General features: G+C 45.4%; 1 protein-coding gene and 1 pseudogene across 20 annotated transcripts in view; one reads left to right on the top strand and one right to left on the bottom strand.

Moving 5' to 3' along the window:
• The window catches only part of DLGAP1 (DLG associated protein 1), a gene marked incomplete at both ends in the record, with an annotated part of 276,037 nt that overhangs the window by 205,622 nt on the left and 50,321 nt on the right, over positions 1-20,094 (bottom strand). For 5 of the 19 annotated variants that reach the window (XM_080936304.1, XM_080936295.1, XM_080936305.1 and 2 more), the window contains one exon: positions 7,189-7,302. The exons of the other annotated variants lie outside the window; for them this stretch is intronic. In XM_080936304.1, coding sequence (XP_080792430.1) covers positions 7,189-7,302 — 114 coding nt within the window. The remainder of the gene's footprint in view (positions 1-7,188; positions 7,303-20,094) is intronic. 19 annotated transcript variants of the gene reach the window in all.
• LOC308435582 (large ribosomal subunit protein uL29-like) lies at positions 14,923-15,262 on the top strand (annotated as a pseudogene). Its single transcript has one exon. The product of its transcript is annotated as a large ribosomal subunit protein uL29-like (transcript).

Here is a 20,094-nt window from a genome sequence, read left to right as displayed (position 1 = left end):
TTTTCAATAAAAGAAAAACCATAACTTTTGGGCAGACAGTTTGGTTCTATGTACATTAAGCAAAATAATAGTATCATGCTCACTCCTGGGGACTGTGAACTCCTTAACCATTGGTTCTTGGCCATGTTTATGATATAAAGCATGAGTTCCTTCCTTTGGAGTAGGCTTTATGTTTAAACAGAAAGCTGATGTCACCTCCATAATATGCTAGCCACTATTGTACCAATGGGTGTAAATCGTTAGGCCAGTTTTATGTTCACAGCTGGATAAGGTCATTGATGTCTTTTCTCTTCAGACAGCCTGAGCAGCACTTTGTGGTACTACAAGAGCCAGGCAGCATGGAGGAAGCCTTGAGGTCAGTACTAGGACCATTTCTGTGATTGTTTCCGCTGACAAAGCGTGTGGTATCTTCACTAGAACAGTCGTTCCTCCGCAACTTCCACGCTCTTGTGACAAGCTCTAGTAGTACAGCCACTGCCTGAAATGTGGTCTGTTGGTCTCTTTGATCTACACAGTTAAGAGGAGATGCTGTCTGCCCCTCATTTTACAACAGAGGGCACTCAGACTATGGAAGTGTCCCATGTGAAGGGCAGCCCCTGGGCCTAACTACTGGCTAGTATTTAATAGGCATTGGGCTGTGTTCTGTCCACCTGTCCAGTTGTACAGCATCATCATGGTTCACCACATATGACTCATTTGTCATTCACCACCCATGCTGTAGCAATGTGGACTTTTCATTTTTCTAAGCTAAAAGCCCCAGGATCAGCACAGCTACAAAGATTTCTCAGAAAACTATAAACGATGAGAACAGTCTCGCTCTTCTTCCGTTGATAAGTGACTCACTGCAGAGGTGTAATCATGTTCAGATCCTCATCATCAGTTCAGCAAACTGCATGCTAAATGAGCAACAAGCCCGGGCCACTGACGACCCATCACTAGCCGTCTCTCAGCTCTGACATGGAGCTCATAAGGGCTGCTTTCTGGAATACGTTGGAGATGAATGACAAACTGATTAGCTAATATGCCAATTTCTTTTTGGGTGCTTTGCAAACTTAGCTCAAGGCAGAAACCTGGGTTTCAGGAAAAATAGTCTGTGATTGTTGCTAGGGGAACAGGCTGAGAAGTATTTAATCTGTATGCCTTTCAATTAATCATCCATTTCAAATGATACCGGCGAAAGAATTGTGCCAATGTGACTTCCATTAGAGTGTAGCATAAATATTAACACACAATTCACCATCCCAAAGGCAGCATACAGCAGGATTTCATATGAAAATAACGAAGAAGTTAGTTCTAAAATATATAGGTGTACAAAATGTAGATCCTGAGAAGAAAAATATCATTGCTGAACTGTTAGGACCAGCAAACGTTGCTGAACTGTTAGGACCAGCAAACATGGCTGAACTGTGAGGACCAGCAAACATGGCTGAACTGTGAGGACCAGCAAACATGTAGATCCTGAGAAGAAAAATATCATTGCTGAACTGTTAGGACCAGCAAACATCGCTGAACTGTGAGGACCAGCAAACATGGCTGAACTGTGAGGACCAGCAAACATGGCTGAACTGTGAGGACCAGCAAACATCGCTGAACTGTGAGGACCAGCAAACATGGCTGAACTGTGAGGACCAGCAAACATGGCTGAACTGTGAGGACCAGCAAACATGGCTGAACTGTTAGGACCAGCAAACAAACATGGCTGAACTGTTAGGACCAGCAAACATGGCTGAACTGTTAGGACCAGCAAACATGGCTGAACTGTGAGGACCAGCAAACATCGCTGAACTGTTAGGACCAGCAAACAAACATGGCTAAACTGTTAGGACCAGCAAACATGGCTGAACTGTGAGGACCAGCAAACATGGCTGAACTGTTAGGACCAGCAAACAAACATGGCTGAACTGTTAGGACCAGCAAACAACCATGGCTGAACTGTTAGGACCAGCAAACATGGCTGAACTGTGAGGACCAGCAAACATGGCTGAACTGTGAGGACCAGCAAACATGGCTGAACTGTTAGGACCAGCAAACATCGCTGAACTGTGAGGACCAGCAAACATGGCTGAACTGTGAGGACCAGCAAACATGGCTGAACTGTTAGGACCAGCAAACATCGCTGAACTGTGAGGACCAGCAAACATGGCTGAACTGTGAGGACCAGCAAACATGGCTGAACTGTGAGGACCAGCAAACATCGCTGAACTGTGAGGACCAGCAAACATGGCTGAACTGTGAGGACCAGCAAACATGGTATAACTGAGCATGTACGCTTGTGCTTGTGTGTTAACACAAGAAAAGATGGATGCTTTGGAGGCTCATATTTCTGGAAGGAATATGGTTTTGTAGAGTTCAAAGAGTGCAGTGTTACTCTCCTTTGGTCAGAAAGAAAGGGTAGTTGTGGGGTGTCAGCTACTAATGTGACCCAGTTCAAGGCTGCTGTGTTAGCCTGGATTTCCCTTTTCACTACTAGGCTAGATTTCCATCCCCCATGCCCCCTGAGAAGGCACAGTCCTATGCATGTTTGCAGACTTTCAGACAGATATGGCTCTGTTTCTTCATTTACTTTCTAGAAGTTGACTCTGGCTAGGAGTAGCTAATGCTTTAGATTTTGGTGATGAGCTTCTAACCAGGGAACCCCCCCCCACCCCAATGCTGACTGACACGTGTGCGTGTGTAGCTTTGGCTGGCTTTTAGGCTGGTTGTACTGTGCTCTACTTCGCCTCTGTAACTACAGCCTAGCACAGCAAACAGCATTCAGACAGCCAGGGTTGTAGGATCCTAGGAGGGTCTCATGGCTCTTGCTTTGCACCATTCTCTCTTGGCCTGCTGATTTGCTTTCTGCTGCTTATATCAAAAGGCTTCGAGTACCTCCTTCATGGCTCCTTTAGCGAGACTTCTGAAGAGAAGGTCGGCCCCGCCCACTGTCTGAGGAAGGCTATGTTGTTACTGGCAGTGGCAGTAGAGGGCCCTGGTTAAAAAGGGGGGCAGAAGGCATGGAGCCCTTGGTAGTGGGACAATAGGTGGTTTGAACCATCCCAGGAGGCACCTGGGTCCAACAAACACTGAAGAAGTGACACAAAGGCAGTCTCCTACAGGTCAATGGTGACAAGAGTGATGGGTCGCCAGGAAGGATTGTATGCTTTTAAATGCACTAACAGTCGAATAGAGAACAACATTATTGATGCTGTTATTATTATTATTTCATGATTTTTTGAGTCAGGGTCTCATGACTCAGTTCAGTTTAGCCTGAAGCACGCTATGTAGCCCAGACTGTCCTCCAACTCGCAACCCTCATGTGGTGATTGCAGGCATGTGTCACCAGGCCCTTCTGAGAGTTTCAATAAAATGAGGAGTTATGAGAATCTGCTATCTGAAGTTGGCAGCTGAGCCTGCAGGACATCATTGCGAGGTCGAAGGACCCATCACCGACCAAACAGTGACTGTAGCAGATGTCGACAAGCTCCGCCCACACGTGGATGCTCTGTACATTGAAATGCCGTCGCAGGCACTGAACAGGTACATGTATTCAAGGGTCAAGAGTGGGGACCCGCCCACTTCACGGGGCCTGCTACCGTTTCCTCAGCCTTCCTGCCTGTTGCTCTTACTGTTACCGCTGCATGCCTTTTTAGTTGTTGATCTGTCGGCAGCACACGACTCAAACTTACAGACAGCTGGAAGACACAGTAATAAAGACACAGAGGGATAAACGAACAAGATAATGCAAGAAAGCATAAAGGCTGTAGAAAAACCAGATGAGTCAACGTGACAGGGCAGATGGAGGGGGCTGGCCTTCATTTATTTCTCTCTTGTCTGGAAGGGGTGACATTCAAGAACCATAGCAGCCAGTCTTAGAGAGACGTGGGTCCAGCCGGCATAAAGTCTGTAGCAAAAGCATCAGCCCCAGCAATCAAAGCTTAGTCTGAAAAGTGTCAGAGAAAACTGGGCAGAGAGCACTGCGTAGAGGAGACGCCAGAGGGCAGGGCCAGGCTAAATCCATCTTATGAGCACATCTCAAGTTTTCCTCCCAAGAGCAACGCAGCCTTCCTAAGGCTCCCTTTAACCACCATAGTCAGAATTAGTTTCTTTAGGTGACATCTATAAATCTGATCTATTTACTTTGAGGTTTGCGAGCTGTAGCCTTGGAACTAAATACGGCTTGCTGTGTGTTTTCATAAAGATAACGTCTGTTGGAGCACAGCCATGGTCAGTTATTACATCTTGTCTGTGGCTGGTTCTGAGCTATCAGAACAGAACTGAGAGGTGGCGAGGGAAAAAGTGCAGTCCACAGAGGGGGAGACCTGCCCACTCCCACTCTTTGAGAACGCAGGCACATACAGGAATTGAATACGCTAGACAGACATATAGAGGCAGAACAGACTCAGCACCAGCGGTTCTGAGCCACAGTTCCGTGCAGGGAAGTATTCCTAGCTGTTTGTCCTGGGGCTTGATCCTGGTCCGGTGGAAGACGGGCGTTCCTGGCTTCCCGATGACCCTGCAAGAATGTCTCTTCAGGTTTAGACACCCTGGGGTAGAAGAACCACAGTGGGTTCTTTTTTTTTTTTTTAAATTTGAAGATTTCTTAACTGACCATTTGTCCTAAGGCCGTGGACTTGATACATATGCAGCCTGGTAGGTGGGGTCCGGAGACTCACAACTCCTTGTAGTCACCAAGGTGGCAAAGAGCAGAGTAGTCAATGTGCGAGCATCTCGCTGTCTGTCCAACTACTGCCAGGTCCAGCACAGTGCATGATTTACCAAGTTTCCAGATAAGTGTGACAGTCAACGTGAGCTCTCACTTACTGTGTATAATCATATTTTCGTCTCAGTCTTTCCAGCTAAGGAGTTCATGAGCTTGAGTGCCTTAGGAATGTGAGTATAAAAAGTTGGAAGCACAGCTCTGTTGTGAGTGTGGCTGGCCACAAATATCTTGGGGATGACAAAGTGACAGCCTTTCAGGAGGTCCTGCTTCCGTGGAGTAGATACTTTAGTGCAGGGATTTCCATGTGACAGACTATGTAAACATATGCAGAAAACATAAGCATTTCTTCTGTGGTAAAAACAGTTTTTCTAGATTGGCCATGGGCATCAAAGGCACTTCTCTATCCATCTTCGAGGGCCTTTGGAAACCGACTGTCTTTTGATGATTTTATTCCCCATCTTTACGTTTCCCTGAATGAAGTCAAAGATCACACTGGTTCTGTGTGATCAAAGAATGAATACCTCAAAATTTTCCTCATACGGAACTTTGCAAGGCTGTAAGTCAAAATTACCACTTGCATCTGGACATCTCAGAGCTCAGTGTTTTGAGCCTTTACCACACTCAGTAACAAGCTTGCTGCGTGGAACAGACAGGTGTGCCTGCGTTCACTACCCCTTACTGTCCTACGAGGAGATGCTACTCTACTGGTTCTACGATGCCAGTGACACTAAGAAGAAAGAAATGGAGTCCATGAGCTCTGCCAGTCTCACGCTGCATCTCAGAAATGATAGAGATGTGGGAAACATGGACCGTAGGATTAACTGACAAGGATGGTAAGAGTTACCTTTTAACTTATAACATTTCATGTCAAATAAAGAGACTGGCATAGAGGTATTAATGACTAGTGTTGTAGAACCCCATGCTCAAGCTGGGTTCCACTGTTCAGGGTTCAGGAATAATTTTCCTCCCATTCTTTATGAATATTGTTTAACACACAATTGTTATTTATAATAATCTACAGAGCACACACTTCAGATATAAATATACAACTTCATACAGGCTTAAGATCAGCCTATAGAAAAAACAAATTAATACACACACTATAGTCTACAAAACTTGGAATAAGGATGACAAGAACTATGATTTCTGACTTAGGAGGCCCTGGAAAAGCATAAGAGCTCAAAGCTGCAGGTCCTGAGATGTATCTACAAGTAAGACAAGTCAGACATTCAGCACCCATGATGGTCCAATGGCTGAGAGATGGAACCGTGTGCACATCCTCGAGAGTGGAGTCTCTCAGGATGGGATGTCGGATGGTGAGGTTTGGAGTAATGGAAATGTGTGAGGCTTGGGGAAATCTGAGAGCCACAAAAGGAATGAAGACACTTAGAAAGCCTGTACAGCTGGAGAGGAGTGTGTGCCCCAGAACCAACGGGGCAGGCTGCTGCTCTTTGGGGGAGCTGTGGAATGGTGGTTGTGGGGCACATAAGGCAGAGTCTATTTCATCAGGGCCAGAGAGGCTGGAGAAGTAACAGGCATTTTGGTGATCAGATAGAATACAGACAACAAAGCAAGAAGAAGCAGGGATTACTGTGGTGCCATTAATAGGCTTATGTTTGCAAGGCGACCACTTAGCACTGTTGATGAGAATATGTCAGTGACAACAATCAGGTCAGTGGCGTTTGGTTCTGGCTGAGGGGGCAGCATAACTAGCCCTTCTGGGCCTTCTGAACTAAGGTCAACTGCAGGACAAGAATGTGTGCTTATGAAAGGAGATGCAGGGATCGACTATCTATAGAAAAAAATCTAATAATTGGGGACTAATCTCCAGGGTCGGGGCAGCAGCATCTGGCAGTCCTGTGAAACAGCCATTGCCTCTTCTGTTTTGCCCTTGCAAAGCCCAGACTCAGAAGAGGTGAAATGACCTTCCAAGGTCACCATAATGAGTAAGAGCTTTGCTGTCTGACACCAAAGCTTTTAACAGCATCGCCCAGTCTGATGAATACATGATGATTGGGTGATGAACCAACAGGCTATAGAAAAGGAAATCAAAAGTGACAGTGATGTGCATGCTCCTGTCTCTGTACTTAAAAATGAAATATAACCATTAAAACAGTTATAAATATTATCTTGTCATGAGTTTTCCAGCTTTGGTAAAAGAAGCAGGAAGTGAGATGGGGTTGGTTCTGTGACTCTGTTACCAGAGTTCTCTGCATTATAGTTTAAACAACAAAAACAAAAAATAGTCGTGTGTGTGTGTGTGTGTGTGTGTGTGTGTGTGTGTGTGTGTGTGTGCGTGCGCGCGTGCGCTTAGGGGATCAGGAAACTTTCAGGACAGTCATTCTGGTAACAGTGACTCTGCAAGGCCTCCCAACAGTGGGTTAGCATTGTTTGGAAGGCTTAGCAGTGGAGAGCGAGCTGCCCACAGAGATGGCTGCAGCGCGCTGGCCTTCTAAGCACTTTTAGTGGCTCTCAGGTTCCCTACTCACTCTGCTCCTTCGCATCTTCTTTGTGGCTGGGAGAACTGCTTTTCTGCTCCACACAGCTTTCACCTTGACAAATACGACTTGGCTTAAGTGCCCCTGTATCCTTTTTAGCTTGCTCTTCTCATAGCAAAAGCAGCAGAAGGAAAAAGAGAGCAGGAATAGGAGAATTTCAATGACAAGGTACGCAGATCCTTACGCGTGTCTCTACCACTGTTCTTCCCCAGGGACTTGATTTCCCCGGCAACCACCCTCATTTCAGTCCTATGGAAGCCCGAGGCTGGAGTGTGGCTGAGCTTTCTTCAGATTCCTTACAGTCACTTTAAAAAACAAGCACGAATACCTACCTTGCTTAAAACGGGTTATAACCCTAGCCCAGGCTCGCTCTACATGTTTTAAATGCTCTGAAAATAAAAGAGCCACATGTTCACTGACTGACTGTGAGATTATTTTTTACCCACAAACATTTATACTTGTCTTTGTAGGGGGAGGGTCTAGTACCATAAGAGTTTCTGGGTAAACATGCCCAAAGCATTTAATAAAACATGAAGTCTCTGGTCTCAAAGGAATGCACAAGTTTTCGGTGGATCGGGAGACTTGGAGCTAGAAGAATGGAAAGAATAAACAATTTGTCAAACAGAGTTGGTGCAGCCGAATGACCTGCTGTTGGTAATCAACCCTATTCCCTAATGAGTGAAGCATCTGTGATTGTGGGATTCTCCCAGGCCACTTAAATCCACATTCACCTTTGGAGGCCGCTGGGAAGTGTTATCAAGGTGACACCTGACTCAGAAAGGGGATATTAGGTGCAGATTTTGTGATATCATATCAAGAAATAGTAGCCTAGACACTGGAGTCCAGTCACCTATACAAAGGGGCAGGAGGGAAAGTGGCTATGTTTTTAAAGATTTATTTATTTGTTTTGTATGTATGGGTGTTTGTCTGTGTGTGTGTGTGTGTGCACATGTGTTCTGTGTGCCTGTAGAGTTACAGAGAGTTATGAGCTGCCTTATATAAGGGAGGTTAGGAACTGAACATAGGTCCTCTGTCAGAGCAGCCAGTGCTTTTAACCTCTGAGATGCCTCCAGGCCCCAGCAAATGAAGACTTATGAGTGGTCCACTCTGTATTTTCACTAGAATGTGTTGTGAATTGTCCTGGAGCTGTTTGTATTTTGATGCTAAGTGGTAGATATACCTAGTCTAGGCACAGCTTGTATTCATATTAATTGATTTGTGTATTCATTGCACGGGCTTATTTGGGACAGAGAGGCAACCACGGCATGAATGGACCCTGGGGAGTTTGTTATCTAAAGCTCACTGCTGGCTTTCTGTGGTCACATTCCACTGGTTTTGTTTTGGGAAAACTTTCTCCTTTATTTGAGACCCTTGTGCATCAGGAGTGGGTCAAGGCTCCGGCGTAGGCGGTCGGTATGTGTCTCATCCCTGTTCTTAGCTCCACTGTGTCCCTGTGCAGCCGCGTGTATGATCTAAACCTGTTCAGCGCATAAAGGTCTTGGGATGTCTGACGGGAATGCCACACAAAAATATTTTCTCTTTCATTTAGGGAAGTGGGTATCCATATAATCATAAACACACAAGCATTTTCTAATACGCCATTAGCATTATGCTATCAACCCCACTGCAAAAATTCGAACATTTACACTTTATGGTATCAAGCGTCCTACACAGAATGCTATTTCTGCGTTACAGTCAGATTTCTATGCTCTTTTTAAAAAGTCCACCATGCTCTCTAAATGAGACCTTCAGCAATTTCTCATTAATCATGAGACTCGAGAATTAGAATTTTCAGGAGGTATTTTGAAATACTTAAAAAAATTTTTGAAAGAAATTGACAATTAATGACCATCAGATGCTTGGGAGAACCCAAAGGCTTGAAGTAACAGACACACAGCATGCCTGACTCAGCAGCTATAACTAGCTTCAAGATTTTGTGAAATGCAAAAAACCCCCAAAACATTGTAAAGGAGCTAAAGACTGAACACCCCATTATTTGTCTATGGTGGGGTAAGCTTGTTTCTACCAGCTACAAAGGAGGAGAATTTGGAGCTCTACATACTTCTCAGAACAGCCAAGGTGAGCACTGTATTTTCCATCACCACCACAGTCAGTGTAGACTATTGTCTGTCCAGGACATCGTGCGTGGCTTTTAAGTACAGTTCCTAGTTCTGAAATGCAGTTCTCTGAGAAAAGCTAGAATTCTCGACCAGGTGCTCAGAGGCAGAGATGGAAATGGGTCACAGTTGTCTTCCTGTCGGGGTTCTGAAGAAACCAGGCATGGATGTGTCATTGGCCCCCACCTTCCCCCCTCAAACGCCGTTGCTGTTTGCTAACATCCCACACATTGTGCAGCCGGCCTGCCGGTTGTCTGTGCTATGCAATCCCTGTCTGTCTCATGTGTAGGGCTCTGATTCTGTTGCTCGGGAACATGAAGCCGGGTAAACATGGGATGAACAAATAGTACAGTTATTTTAAAATGCTTATGAATATAGATGTTTTCTCTCAGAACAGCAAGTCTGATAATCTTGTTGAAATGGTACAAGTTTAGCCCATAACATATTCAGTCAATCATCCCGTCCACTAATAGTGAAACATAGATTTTTGAATATTTTTCCCCCAGAGCATTTATTATTAATTTTAAAAGACCGTTTCTCAAATGAGCCTGTGACTAATTATATGCATAAATCACTGACTTAACGCTCTGATATCTACAGACAAGCAAAGGAAGACCTGACATATTTATGGAGTCGTGCACTCTGGCACCATCACTGCATGGTGGTGACCTGTCATCTTCGTGCTTCTATTTCCTCCAGGTGATAGTCGCAGCACCTAAAGGTACCTGCGTTCAAATGGACCACTGTCAAAGTTTTTACGAAACTACAAGAATCTAGTTCTTGGTATCTAAGCAGGATAAAGTCATATTTTGGTGTCTTTATATGCACCGGGGTGATACAGAATCCGCTTTAAGAATTCTCACACTCGACACTTTCTCTCGAGGGTTTGAACTTTGTGCTGTTTCCTATAGTGAGCCACCTATAACAGGTATGGCACACACGGTCTGCTAACGAGCTATTTTCATCGGATTTTTGTCAGGCTGTTGTAAAGGCCGCAGTGGAGGTTTTAAATAGAGAGAGGCGTTCTCATTTAAAGGGCTCGTTTAGGTTGTCTATGCAGGGGTGACTAAAGAGGAACAAGAGGGGACGCAGAGATGACGTTCATGTGTGCATCGCGGTGGAGAGGCAGGAGGCTGTGGTGGAGAGAACAGAGGACAGCTTTCTTAATGATGACTTAGGTGCGACGTCTGGAAGAAACGGGGCAAGGATGACCCCGAGTTTGTGCCCCAAGCTGAATTCTATTGAAATGAGGAGACCCAAGGGGAGCAGATTAGCGGTGCAAGATTCAGTCTAGACCGAGGCAACACATGCCACAGTGACTGCTGAAGTGAAAGAGAAAGATCCAGAAGGAAAAGTATTTCATGTTTTCTCTCAGTTTGGGGTCATATATCTTATGACAAAACACCAAACCCTGTGTACATACGCAAAGGGAACCCTGTATACGTACGCAAAGGGAACCCTACATACGTACGCAAAGGGAACACTGGCATGGGGCAGGTGAGTGGGGGAGGGGGAGGAAGGAGGTGGCAGAGCACAGGGACAGAGCACAGGGACAGCTACTGTGAAGGTGCATCATGTACTTGAAGAGACTTTGCTAATGAAACAGCAGCATAAACAGTGTGGTTACGCACAGACGGAAGAAAGAAGAATGTTCCCGGCAAGCCCTGAGTGTGAGATGCCTGGGAGACATCCGAGAAGAGGTGTGGAAGGGAGCTGGACATGTACACATTCAGGCCACCGCCCTGGGCTGTAGAAAACACATGTGGATGTGCGCACGGCCCTTACATCTCTGAGAATGCATGATGCCTCTCATGAGCGGGTGTTAGTAGGAAAGTGAAGTGGCCTTGAGGTTGTGAAGGAGCTCAGCCTTCCTTCTGGGAATGGCGGTGGGAAGATGTCACAGTGTGCAGGCCTGGGAAACTGAGCAAGGGCAGGTGGTTAGAGGACAAACTGCTACAGCCTCCCCCAGTCTCCTAGGAGAGCAACATCGAGAGAGAGAGAGAAAGAGAGAGAGAGAGAGAGAGAGAGAGAGAGAGAGAGAGAGAGAGAGAGAGAGGCAGAGAGACAGACACTCACACACACACTCACACACACACACACACACACACACACACACACACACACACAGAGAGAGAGAGAGAGAGAGAGAGAGAGAGAGAGAGCTAACATTGCTTTTGTTTTCTTCTTTTTCTCTCTTCAAACTCTTTTGACGACTTCCCACAATAAAGAGTGCCTCTTACTTTGGAAGAAACACTTAACCTTCTGTCTCCCACAAACACTGTCTTCTCTTCTATTGTATTCTACTTAATTAAAAACAATGCTGCTCCTGACCCCTCTAAATTGATTTCACTAACTGCTAATCCATCATGGCCATAGTATTGAAAAGCAGCTCTTTACAGCAACTGGGGAGGGCTTGGCAGCATTTCTTATTAATCAGAAAGATAATGTTATTTCTCTTTACTTTCCCCCAGTTTACCTTCTGCAAAATCAATGCCTACCATGTATTTGATGAGTTTTGAGACCCTCGCCTCATGTTTCTTAAATCTAGCTCTATGGAACTCTTTGATTGTATCTTCTGTGGAAGACCATCCCCACAAAACCTTTAGAGAAGATTTGAGTCTTTTTGACTAGTTCTTGGAAGAGGCAGGAGAAGACCATACTTTGGAGGATACCCGCAGGTTGGGTTACTACAAGCAAAGCCAGGCAGCTCTGTATGCCTTTGCATGTTCCTGCATATTAACCTTTTTGGGTCTGGCCAGTGATATTGAGAAAAAATTAAGAGCTAGCTGGCTGGCTTTATCAGGGGATAAAGGTGCTTTCCACCAAGCCAGAGGACCTGAGTTCAATCCCTGAGACCCACATGGAGGAAGGTGAGAACTAGCTCCTGAAAGTTTTCTTCTAATTTCCATACACATCTCTAGTGGTGTATCTCAGCCCCAAATAAATTGAATAAAGTTTAAAAATGTAAAATTTAAACAATAAAGCTCCCCAGCCATCCTATGATCTAAAAGAAAAGATCTCAATATTTTGGAACAATCTTATTTTTAATATTGTAATTCATATGGTATTTTATGTTAAGACAAAATGTCTGTCAATTCCAGGACAGAAGGGAAAGTTTCTATCAATTATCTGCCACTTGAAACAAATGATCTGGAGAACAATTATGATTGCCAGTTTATCTTAGAACCCTAAGCTTAAATCCTGATTATAAATGATGTGTGACTTAGCCTGCACATGCGACTCAGTAAAGCTTTACAATGAAAACCTGGCACTTAGTAGGCCATCAGTAAGTGTGAGGTGAAATGAAGTAGCACATAGTAAGTCATCAGTAAGTGTGAGGTGGAATGGAGTGGCACACAGTAAGTCATCAGTAAGTGTGAGGTGGAATGGAGTGGCACACAGTAGGTCATCAGTAAGTGTGAGGTGGAATGGAGTGGCACACAGTAAGTCATCAGTAAGTGTGAGGTGGAATGGAGTGGCACACAGTAGGTCATCAGTAAGTGTGAGGTGGAATGGTAGTATGGACACTTACAAAGAGACAGGGAAGGAGATGAGGATCTTGCTACCACGTGAAGCACACCATTCCTCATGAAGCACACCACTGACAGGAAGGAATATGCTACAATGAAGTATACAGATTTTGGGATTAGGTCATAAATCTGATTGCCAGACTTGTGGTTTTTGGTTTAATTATATGAACATCGTCTAACTTCAGGCTTTCAAATATAAAATGAGACTATTGAGACATATAGGGAAATGACTGTAAGGATAAATGTAATATAAATATAAAACAATTTAGGATAAAATTAATAAATACGTACAGAACATGCCTAATATGGTAATGGGGACACGCTTGCCAAATGGAAGCTTGTAGGGCTTTCTGGGGGTGGAGAGGGGTTGATCCAGATGTTAATTTTATGTGAAAAGTTACCGTATAAGGGATTACTAGTTAAGTCTCCTGTGGTGGAAGTCCTAAATGCAATTTAATTCACACCAGAATTGACCAACAATGGAACACAAAATGAACTCACGACTCTGAGGCTTGGTGGGAATGAGGGAGCTTAGCAGATTTGGGAGATCCTCCAAAGGCTTGGGGTGTACTGGTCGAAGCACTAGGAACAGAAGAAAACCCCAAGTGTGTCTGAAGACACCGGTGGACAGGGCTGTGGCAATGTGAAGACTTAACCCACTCTGAGGACATCTGGAAGCTCAGGCAGAGGTGATGCTGCCGTCCTAGGGACAGTCTCAGAAGACCTCAGCCTCGCTCCGAAGGTCTTTCTACTGAATGGCCACCATCACCAGTCACTTACATGTTCACCCCAGTTGTCCATTTGTGGACAAGTTATGGTTTGGGTCCAAAAACATAAGTGTAAACATAAAGTCCCCACCTAGCTTGTCTGGGGGTTCAGAAAGTCTCTCTTGCCAACATCTAGACTTCATGTTCTCCTGCACCACAACCACTACCACCACCACCACCACCACCATCACTACCACCACCACCATCACTACCACCACCACCATCACTACCACCACCACCACCACTACCACCACCACCATCACTACCACCACCATTACTACCACCACCACCACCACCACTACCACCACCACCATCACTACCACCACCATCACTACCACCACCACCACCATCACTATCACCACCATCACTACCACCACCACCACCACCACCACCACCACCATCACTACCACCACCATCACTACCACCACCACCACCATCACTATCACCACCATCACTACCACCACCACCACCACCACCACAACTACCACCACCACCACTACCACTATTACCACCACCACCACCATCACTATCACCAACATCACTACCACCACCACCACCACCATCACAACTACCACCACCACCACTACCACTACTACCACCACCACCACCATCACTATCACCACCATCACTACCACCACCACCACCACCACCACAACTACCACCACCACCACTACCACTACCACCACCACCACCACCATCACCACTACTACCACCATCACCACTACCACCACCACCACCACCACCACCATCACCACTACCACCACCACCACTACTACCACCATCACCACCACCACCACCATCACCACCACCATCACAACTACCACCACCACCACTACCACCACCATCACCACCACCACCACCACTACCACCACCATCACCACCACCACCACCACTACCACCACCACCACCACCACTACCACCACCATCACCACCACCATCACCACCACCTCCACCACTACCACCACCACCACCACCAGCATCACCACCACCACCACCAGCGGCAGGAGCAGCAGACAGCCTGGCCATCTAAGTTCATTAGCAGTTTTTCTTTATTTCTTGTTGACAAATGAGCAGGAAAACATGGAAGTTACTGAAGCACCACGCCAGAAGATAATAAAGAGGAATCTGAGAGGGCAACTTTCCTTCCTATTTTCAAAAAGGCCAGTAATTCATAAATGCTTCAAATTAATACATATAGAGATAATTTACAGAAACCCGAATTTAATCTAAGAACTTGAAACACTTGGCTCACTGTAAAGCCAGTGTATGTTTCTCTGGAACTAGGCGGCCTCAGCCGTGAACAAAGCAGCAATGGCCAAGATTAAGACTCAGGACCTGCGCGGCAAGAAGGAGGAGCTGTTGAAACAACTGGACGATCTGAAGGTGGAACTGTCCCAGGCGGGGCGGTGTCCACGCTCTCCAAGATACGAGTCGTACGCAAATCCATTGCCCGTGTCCTCACTGTCATCAATCAGACTCAAAAGGAAAACCTCAGGAAATTCTACAAGGAAAGAAGTACGAGCCCCTGGACCTGCGACCCACTAGAGCCATGCGCCGCCGGCTCACCAAGCACGAGGAGAAGCTGAAGACCAAGAAGCAGCAGCGGAAGGAGCAGCTGTACCCACTGCGCAAGCGCACAGTCAAGGCCTGAGCCGCCGCCACCGCCGACCTTAAAGTGCAAGACTGACCTAAAACGAACAAAACAACAAAAAGCCATTTGCTTAGAAGTCAGCTTCACCCATCAACCTGTGAGGAACTTGGGAGGAGAGAGAAAATTTCACAGACGTCATAATTCATACCTATGGCCTCAGTTCCAAGGTGAGGGGCCCATAAAGTGCAATAAAAGTGTGAAATGCTTAGCCTCCTCAACTGGGGCAGAAATGACTTATCAATCAACTGAGAAGTGACATATGGGAACTTTTAATCCTAATGTTTCCTCCATCGGATAATGGGGAAGAAACCTAATATCCAAAATGGGTGGGTAGAGGGGACCGCGGTAGATCACGTTTCCAGCATGGGGGCGCTGGTGTGTGTCCTTATGTGGGTATGTAAAAGGAGGGCTGCGCACAGGGGATCCATGGCCAGCATTCAGAAGAGAGGGTTTAGAAGCATCCGAGAAACTGCACATGTTTCCATGGCGACCTTCAGGGATCCAAAGCTACATCTCACAAAATGGCCAACTGAACTCCAGGCCAAGGGAGCCAAGCAACAAGTCTGGGCAGGCCCGCTGAGCGAAGCCAGAGCCTACCGTCCCACCCAGGCGTATTCCAAGGTACATTTTATCTATCACCAACCCTTAGACATATTTGGCAGAAGAGGTTTTCAAAAAGGATTGGGAGAGGCCGGAGATGGGATTGCCTGTTCTGTGACGATTCCAGGTCACTGAGAGGAGTTTGAATATATCACCTTGTCTCACAAACCTTGTTGTTTCTCTTTGTGTGACCCCGTGGTGTCAACTTCATCAGTTGCAAATGAAGATGCTGGCACAAAGAAGGTTACTGAAGTTGACATGGCTGGTGAGCAGGTTGGGTTTAGCCAGACTAAAGGGTGAATTCTTTTGGGGCCAGTGTGACCTCCATTCATCCTCACCACATCTCAATGACTTACCTAACCATTAAACTCTACAAACACACACACAAAAATCAGTTAATAGATATCTATACGTTCAGCCATCCGGGAAATGGCTTTGATCACTCTACATAGATATACAAGGGGCAAAATGTGTTTAGAGGAAGAATCACGATCAAAGCCGATTTAAGGATCATAGTATTTGGGTCAAGTTTGCGTCAGTGTCTATGTTTCCCGAGGTATTAGTGTAAAGGAAACGGAGCTACAGAGATAAGTAAATGTAATGGCTGGTAAAAATAGGAACAAGCCTTGCATTTGATTCCATAAGCTTTGAACGTTTCAAGAGTTTAGAAAACTTGTTGGCGTGTATGTGTGTGTGATATCTGCATGTGGTGTGCATGTGTGCATGAGTGTGTGGAGGCTGGAAGTTGATGTCAGGTGGCTTCTTTGAGACAGGGTCTCTCGGTGAGCCTGGAGTAAACCTGCTCTGACTCGGTAACTGGCTGATGAACACACCCAATCATTCTCCCGTTTCTGTGTTCTTGTTGCTAGGACTATACATATGTGTCAGTCTGTCTGTTTTCCCCCGTGAATGCTGGCAATCCAAACAGCCTCTCACACTCGTTCCTGCAGGCACTCTACTTCCCAGCCCTGTGACAACAGTATGGCAGAAATGATGATGAAGAAGGGCCTGTTTATGTTTAAAATGATTGCCTTTGGATGAAAAACTAAGCAGGATCTTTGCTAGTCACAGACACATGTTACTATTACCTCTCTTTAAATATTTGTGTATTCTCTCTAATCTCTGTGTCTCTCTCTCTTACACACACACACACACACACACACACACACACACAAACTCTCTCTCTCTCTCTCTCTCACACACACACACACACACACACACACACATCCACAGCATACTTTGTACAGAACAGTGATGCCTTTTCCACTATGGAACTGAGCTACCCACAGAGAGCGGTACTGCAGGTGCACGTCACACGAGGAAGGCGCTGCCCCCCCCCCCCCCCCCCCGTTACCCTTTGCTAATGTGTCACACTGGCTCCTTGAGAGCTCTTTGGATAGCCGCACCACCTCCCGGTGCGACTCTCCGGAGTCTCACACCTCACTGCAGTGATCGGTGGGGATTTCCTACTCATGTTAGCCAGGGTTTCTTTAGCTTAAAGTCCACGGACTAACAAAAAAGCATTAAATTAAATCCTATTTATGACAGTCTATAGTATTCAAAGAAACCATGTTTGGGTTAGAATTAGACGAGTACCCAGGAAAACCATTCGAGGGGCTGTGAGTAGGGCTCAGTGGTAGAACATGTACTTTGCATGTCTGAGACCCTGAGTTTGATCCCCAGACACATGTTTTTTCTTGAAATGTCCACAGAAAACATTATGTCTATGAAGGAGGCATTTTCTAAATAGTATACAAACAAAAGTCACGTGGTTCCCGACTTTCTGTAAATGCTAGATAACTTTCTCAGCATGATTGTAAGACCTCTGAAACAAAGTGTGCAGTGCAGTGTGTGTGGGGGAGGGCTGCTGCCAGAAGCGGTGGGCAGGCAGTAAAGACAGCTTCTTCCCAGAGGGACAGCTGGGTCTCACAGGTGACAGTTGCTTTTCCTTATAAAGTAATTTTTATTGGATTCTTCTAATATAAGAAATAAAAATACCAAACCCACACAGAGACACATAGACACACGCACACAGACACACACACACAGACACACAGACAGACAGACACCGACAGACACACACACAGACACACACAGACAGACAGACACACAGACACACACAGATATACACACATGTGTACGTGCAAACACACCCCATAAAAATATAAATCAGAAACAATAATATACAAATAAAAGGCCAGTAAGATAAAAAGAAACATGGCCAAACAAAATGATATGGAACAAAAAGTCTACACAAACACCCCTGAGTTTGTTTGTGCACCGTCTCATGCTGATCACGGGCCTGCCCTTATATGTGGTGTGTACACCCAGTGAGACTTCACAGGAGAAACTGACTTTCCTTCGTGGTAACTGATTTAATATCTTGTCAATTATAATGGAGTGAAATTTTCTGTGAATGAAGGGATTAAATTTGTCTTGTGTTTACAAATCTGCATTTTCTTTTGTTCTTACACAGTAGCCAAAAGGAGACATAACAACTTTGTGTGGGAGGTATGGGAGCATCAAGAAGCATTTAAATGAAGAGATTCTAGCAGATGGGATCGGTTAGAGTTGACAGAAACTGGGGCACCTGACCTGATTCTTGTGTGAAACATTATCAGAGGTTCATCCAGGGGGATTTAGTCAGGATGCAATTGTAATATATTTCCTAATTTTAACAAATGTGTAGACCACAAAAGGTAGCATGTCTTAGTGCTAAAGTTTAATTGTTGCATGAACTCAAGTAACAAGGTAAAACAAAACATTTCCAAAGGAGTTGATGGTAAGAAATACTGACAGAAAGTCTGGACATGTAAGAACAGTTTTAGTGATTAGTCTAGCTAAGTGGTTAAAGATTCATTTATAAGATGATCTGCCACAGTGCTTCTTTGATTTTCTAATTTAAAAAGTTTTAAAATATTTTAAAATGTTTAAATATATTGTTAATTAAAATATAACAATTTCAGTTTCTCCTTTCCCTTTCTCCCCTCAGCTCCTCCACCCTCAGCTCCTCCATCCTCCACCCTCAGCTCCTCCACCCTCAGCTCCTCCACCCTCCACCCTCAGCTCCTCCACCCTCAGCTCCTCCACCCTCAGCTCCTCCACCCTCAGCTCCTCCATCCTCCACCCTCAGCTCCTCCACCCTCAGCTCCTCCACCCTCAGCTCCTCCACCCTCAGCTCCTCCACCCTCAGCTCCTCCATCCTCCACCCTCAGCTCCTCCATCCTCAGCTCCTCCACCCTCAGCTCCTCCACCCTCAGCTCCTCCATCCTCAGCTCCTCCATCCTCAGCTCCTCCACCCTCAGCTCCTCCACCCTCAGTTCCTCCATCCTCCACCCTCAGCTCCTCCATCCTCAGCTCCTCCACCCTCAGCTCCTCCACCCTCAGTTCCTCCACCCTCAGTTCCTCCATCCTCAGCTCCTCCACCCTCAGCTCCTCCACATGCTTTTTGTCCAACCCCACCAGGTCACCCACTCTCAAATTCATAGCCTCTATTTCCTTTATGTATATATTTATGAGACAAATATACATATTTATATATACATACAATATAAAATATGTGCATATTTGTTTCTATCACATATTACACATATTGCAAATATATACATATTTGTATGTATATATAACATAGATAAATATGGATGTACAAAAACGTGTTTGTAGACTCAGACATACATTGTCTTCCAATTCAATAAAGTGGAATTGTATATTAAACATGTCCAGTCCTTGGTCTTTCTCATTCAATAACATATACTGACCGTGGTTACATGATAGTGTATTTCAATCTATGTTATTTGATTTAAAGTGATAAACTCTTCATTGTTTGGAAGAGTTCATTCCTTTAACAAATGTTCAGTTCCCATTTATGTGAATGGGAACACAGAATCAGGCACAATAACATCCCTGGGTTCATGGAGAACCTCTGCCCCTGTTGTCTCACACTAAGGGAGACACACGGTGCCACAACACTGCCACAGGGTTTTCCTGAAGGGAGAAGATCTCATAGGGCTCCAGCCTTAGACAAAGAATTTCAGGCAACTAATGACTATTGAGAAGGAGAATCAGCCTCTACCAGAGATGAGTTTCCTCCCCTCATTGTTTACCCAATACAAAGTGGTCATCTCTGAAACCACGTACATATCCACAGAGGAATGAACCCAGCTGTACATAGAGAACATGTCTAGGGGAAATGCGACTGTTGGGATAGAGAAAGTAGTTCAGGTGGGAGGGTT

Source organism: Micromys minutus, assembly GCF_963924665.1.
Source record: "Micromys minutus genome assembly, chromosome: 23".
Classification (NCBI taxonomy): Eukaryota; Metazoa; Chordata; class Mammalia; order Rodentia; family Muridae; genus Micromys; species Micromys minutus.
The sequence above is the reverse complement of the archived record's forward strand: the minus strand, read 5'-3'. Positions and strand labels throughout refer to the sequence as shown.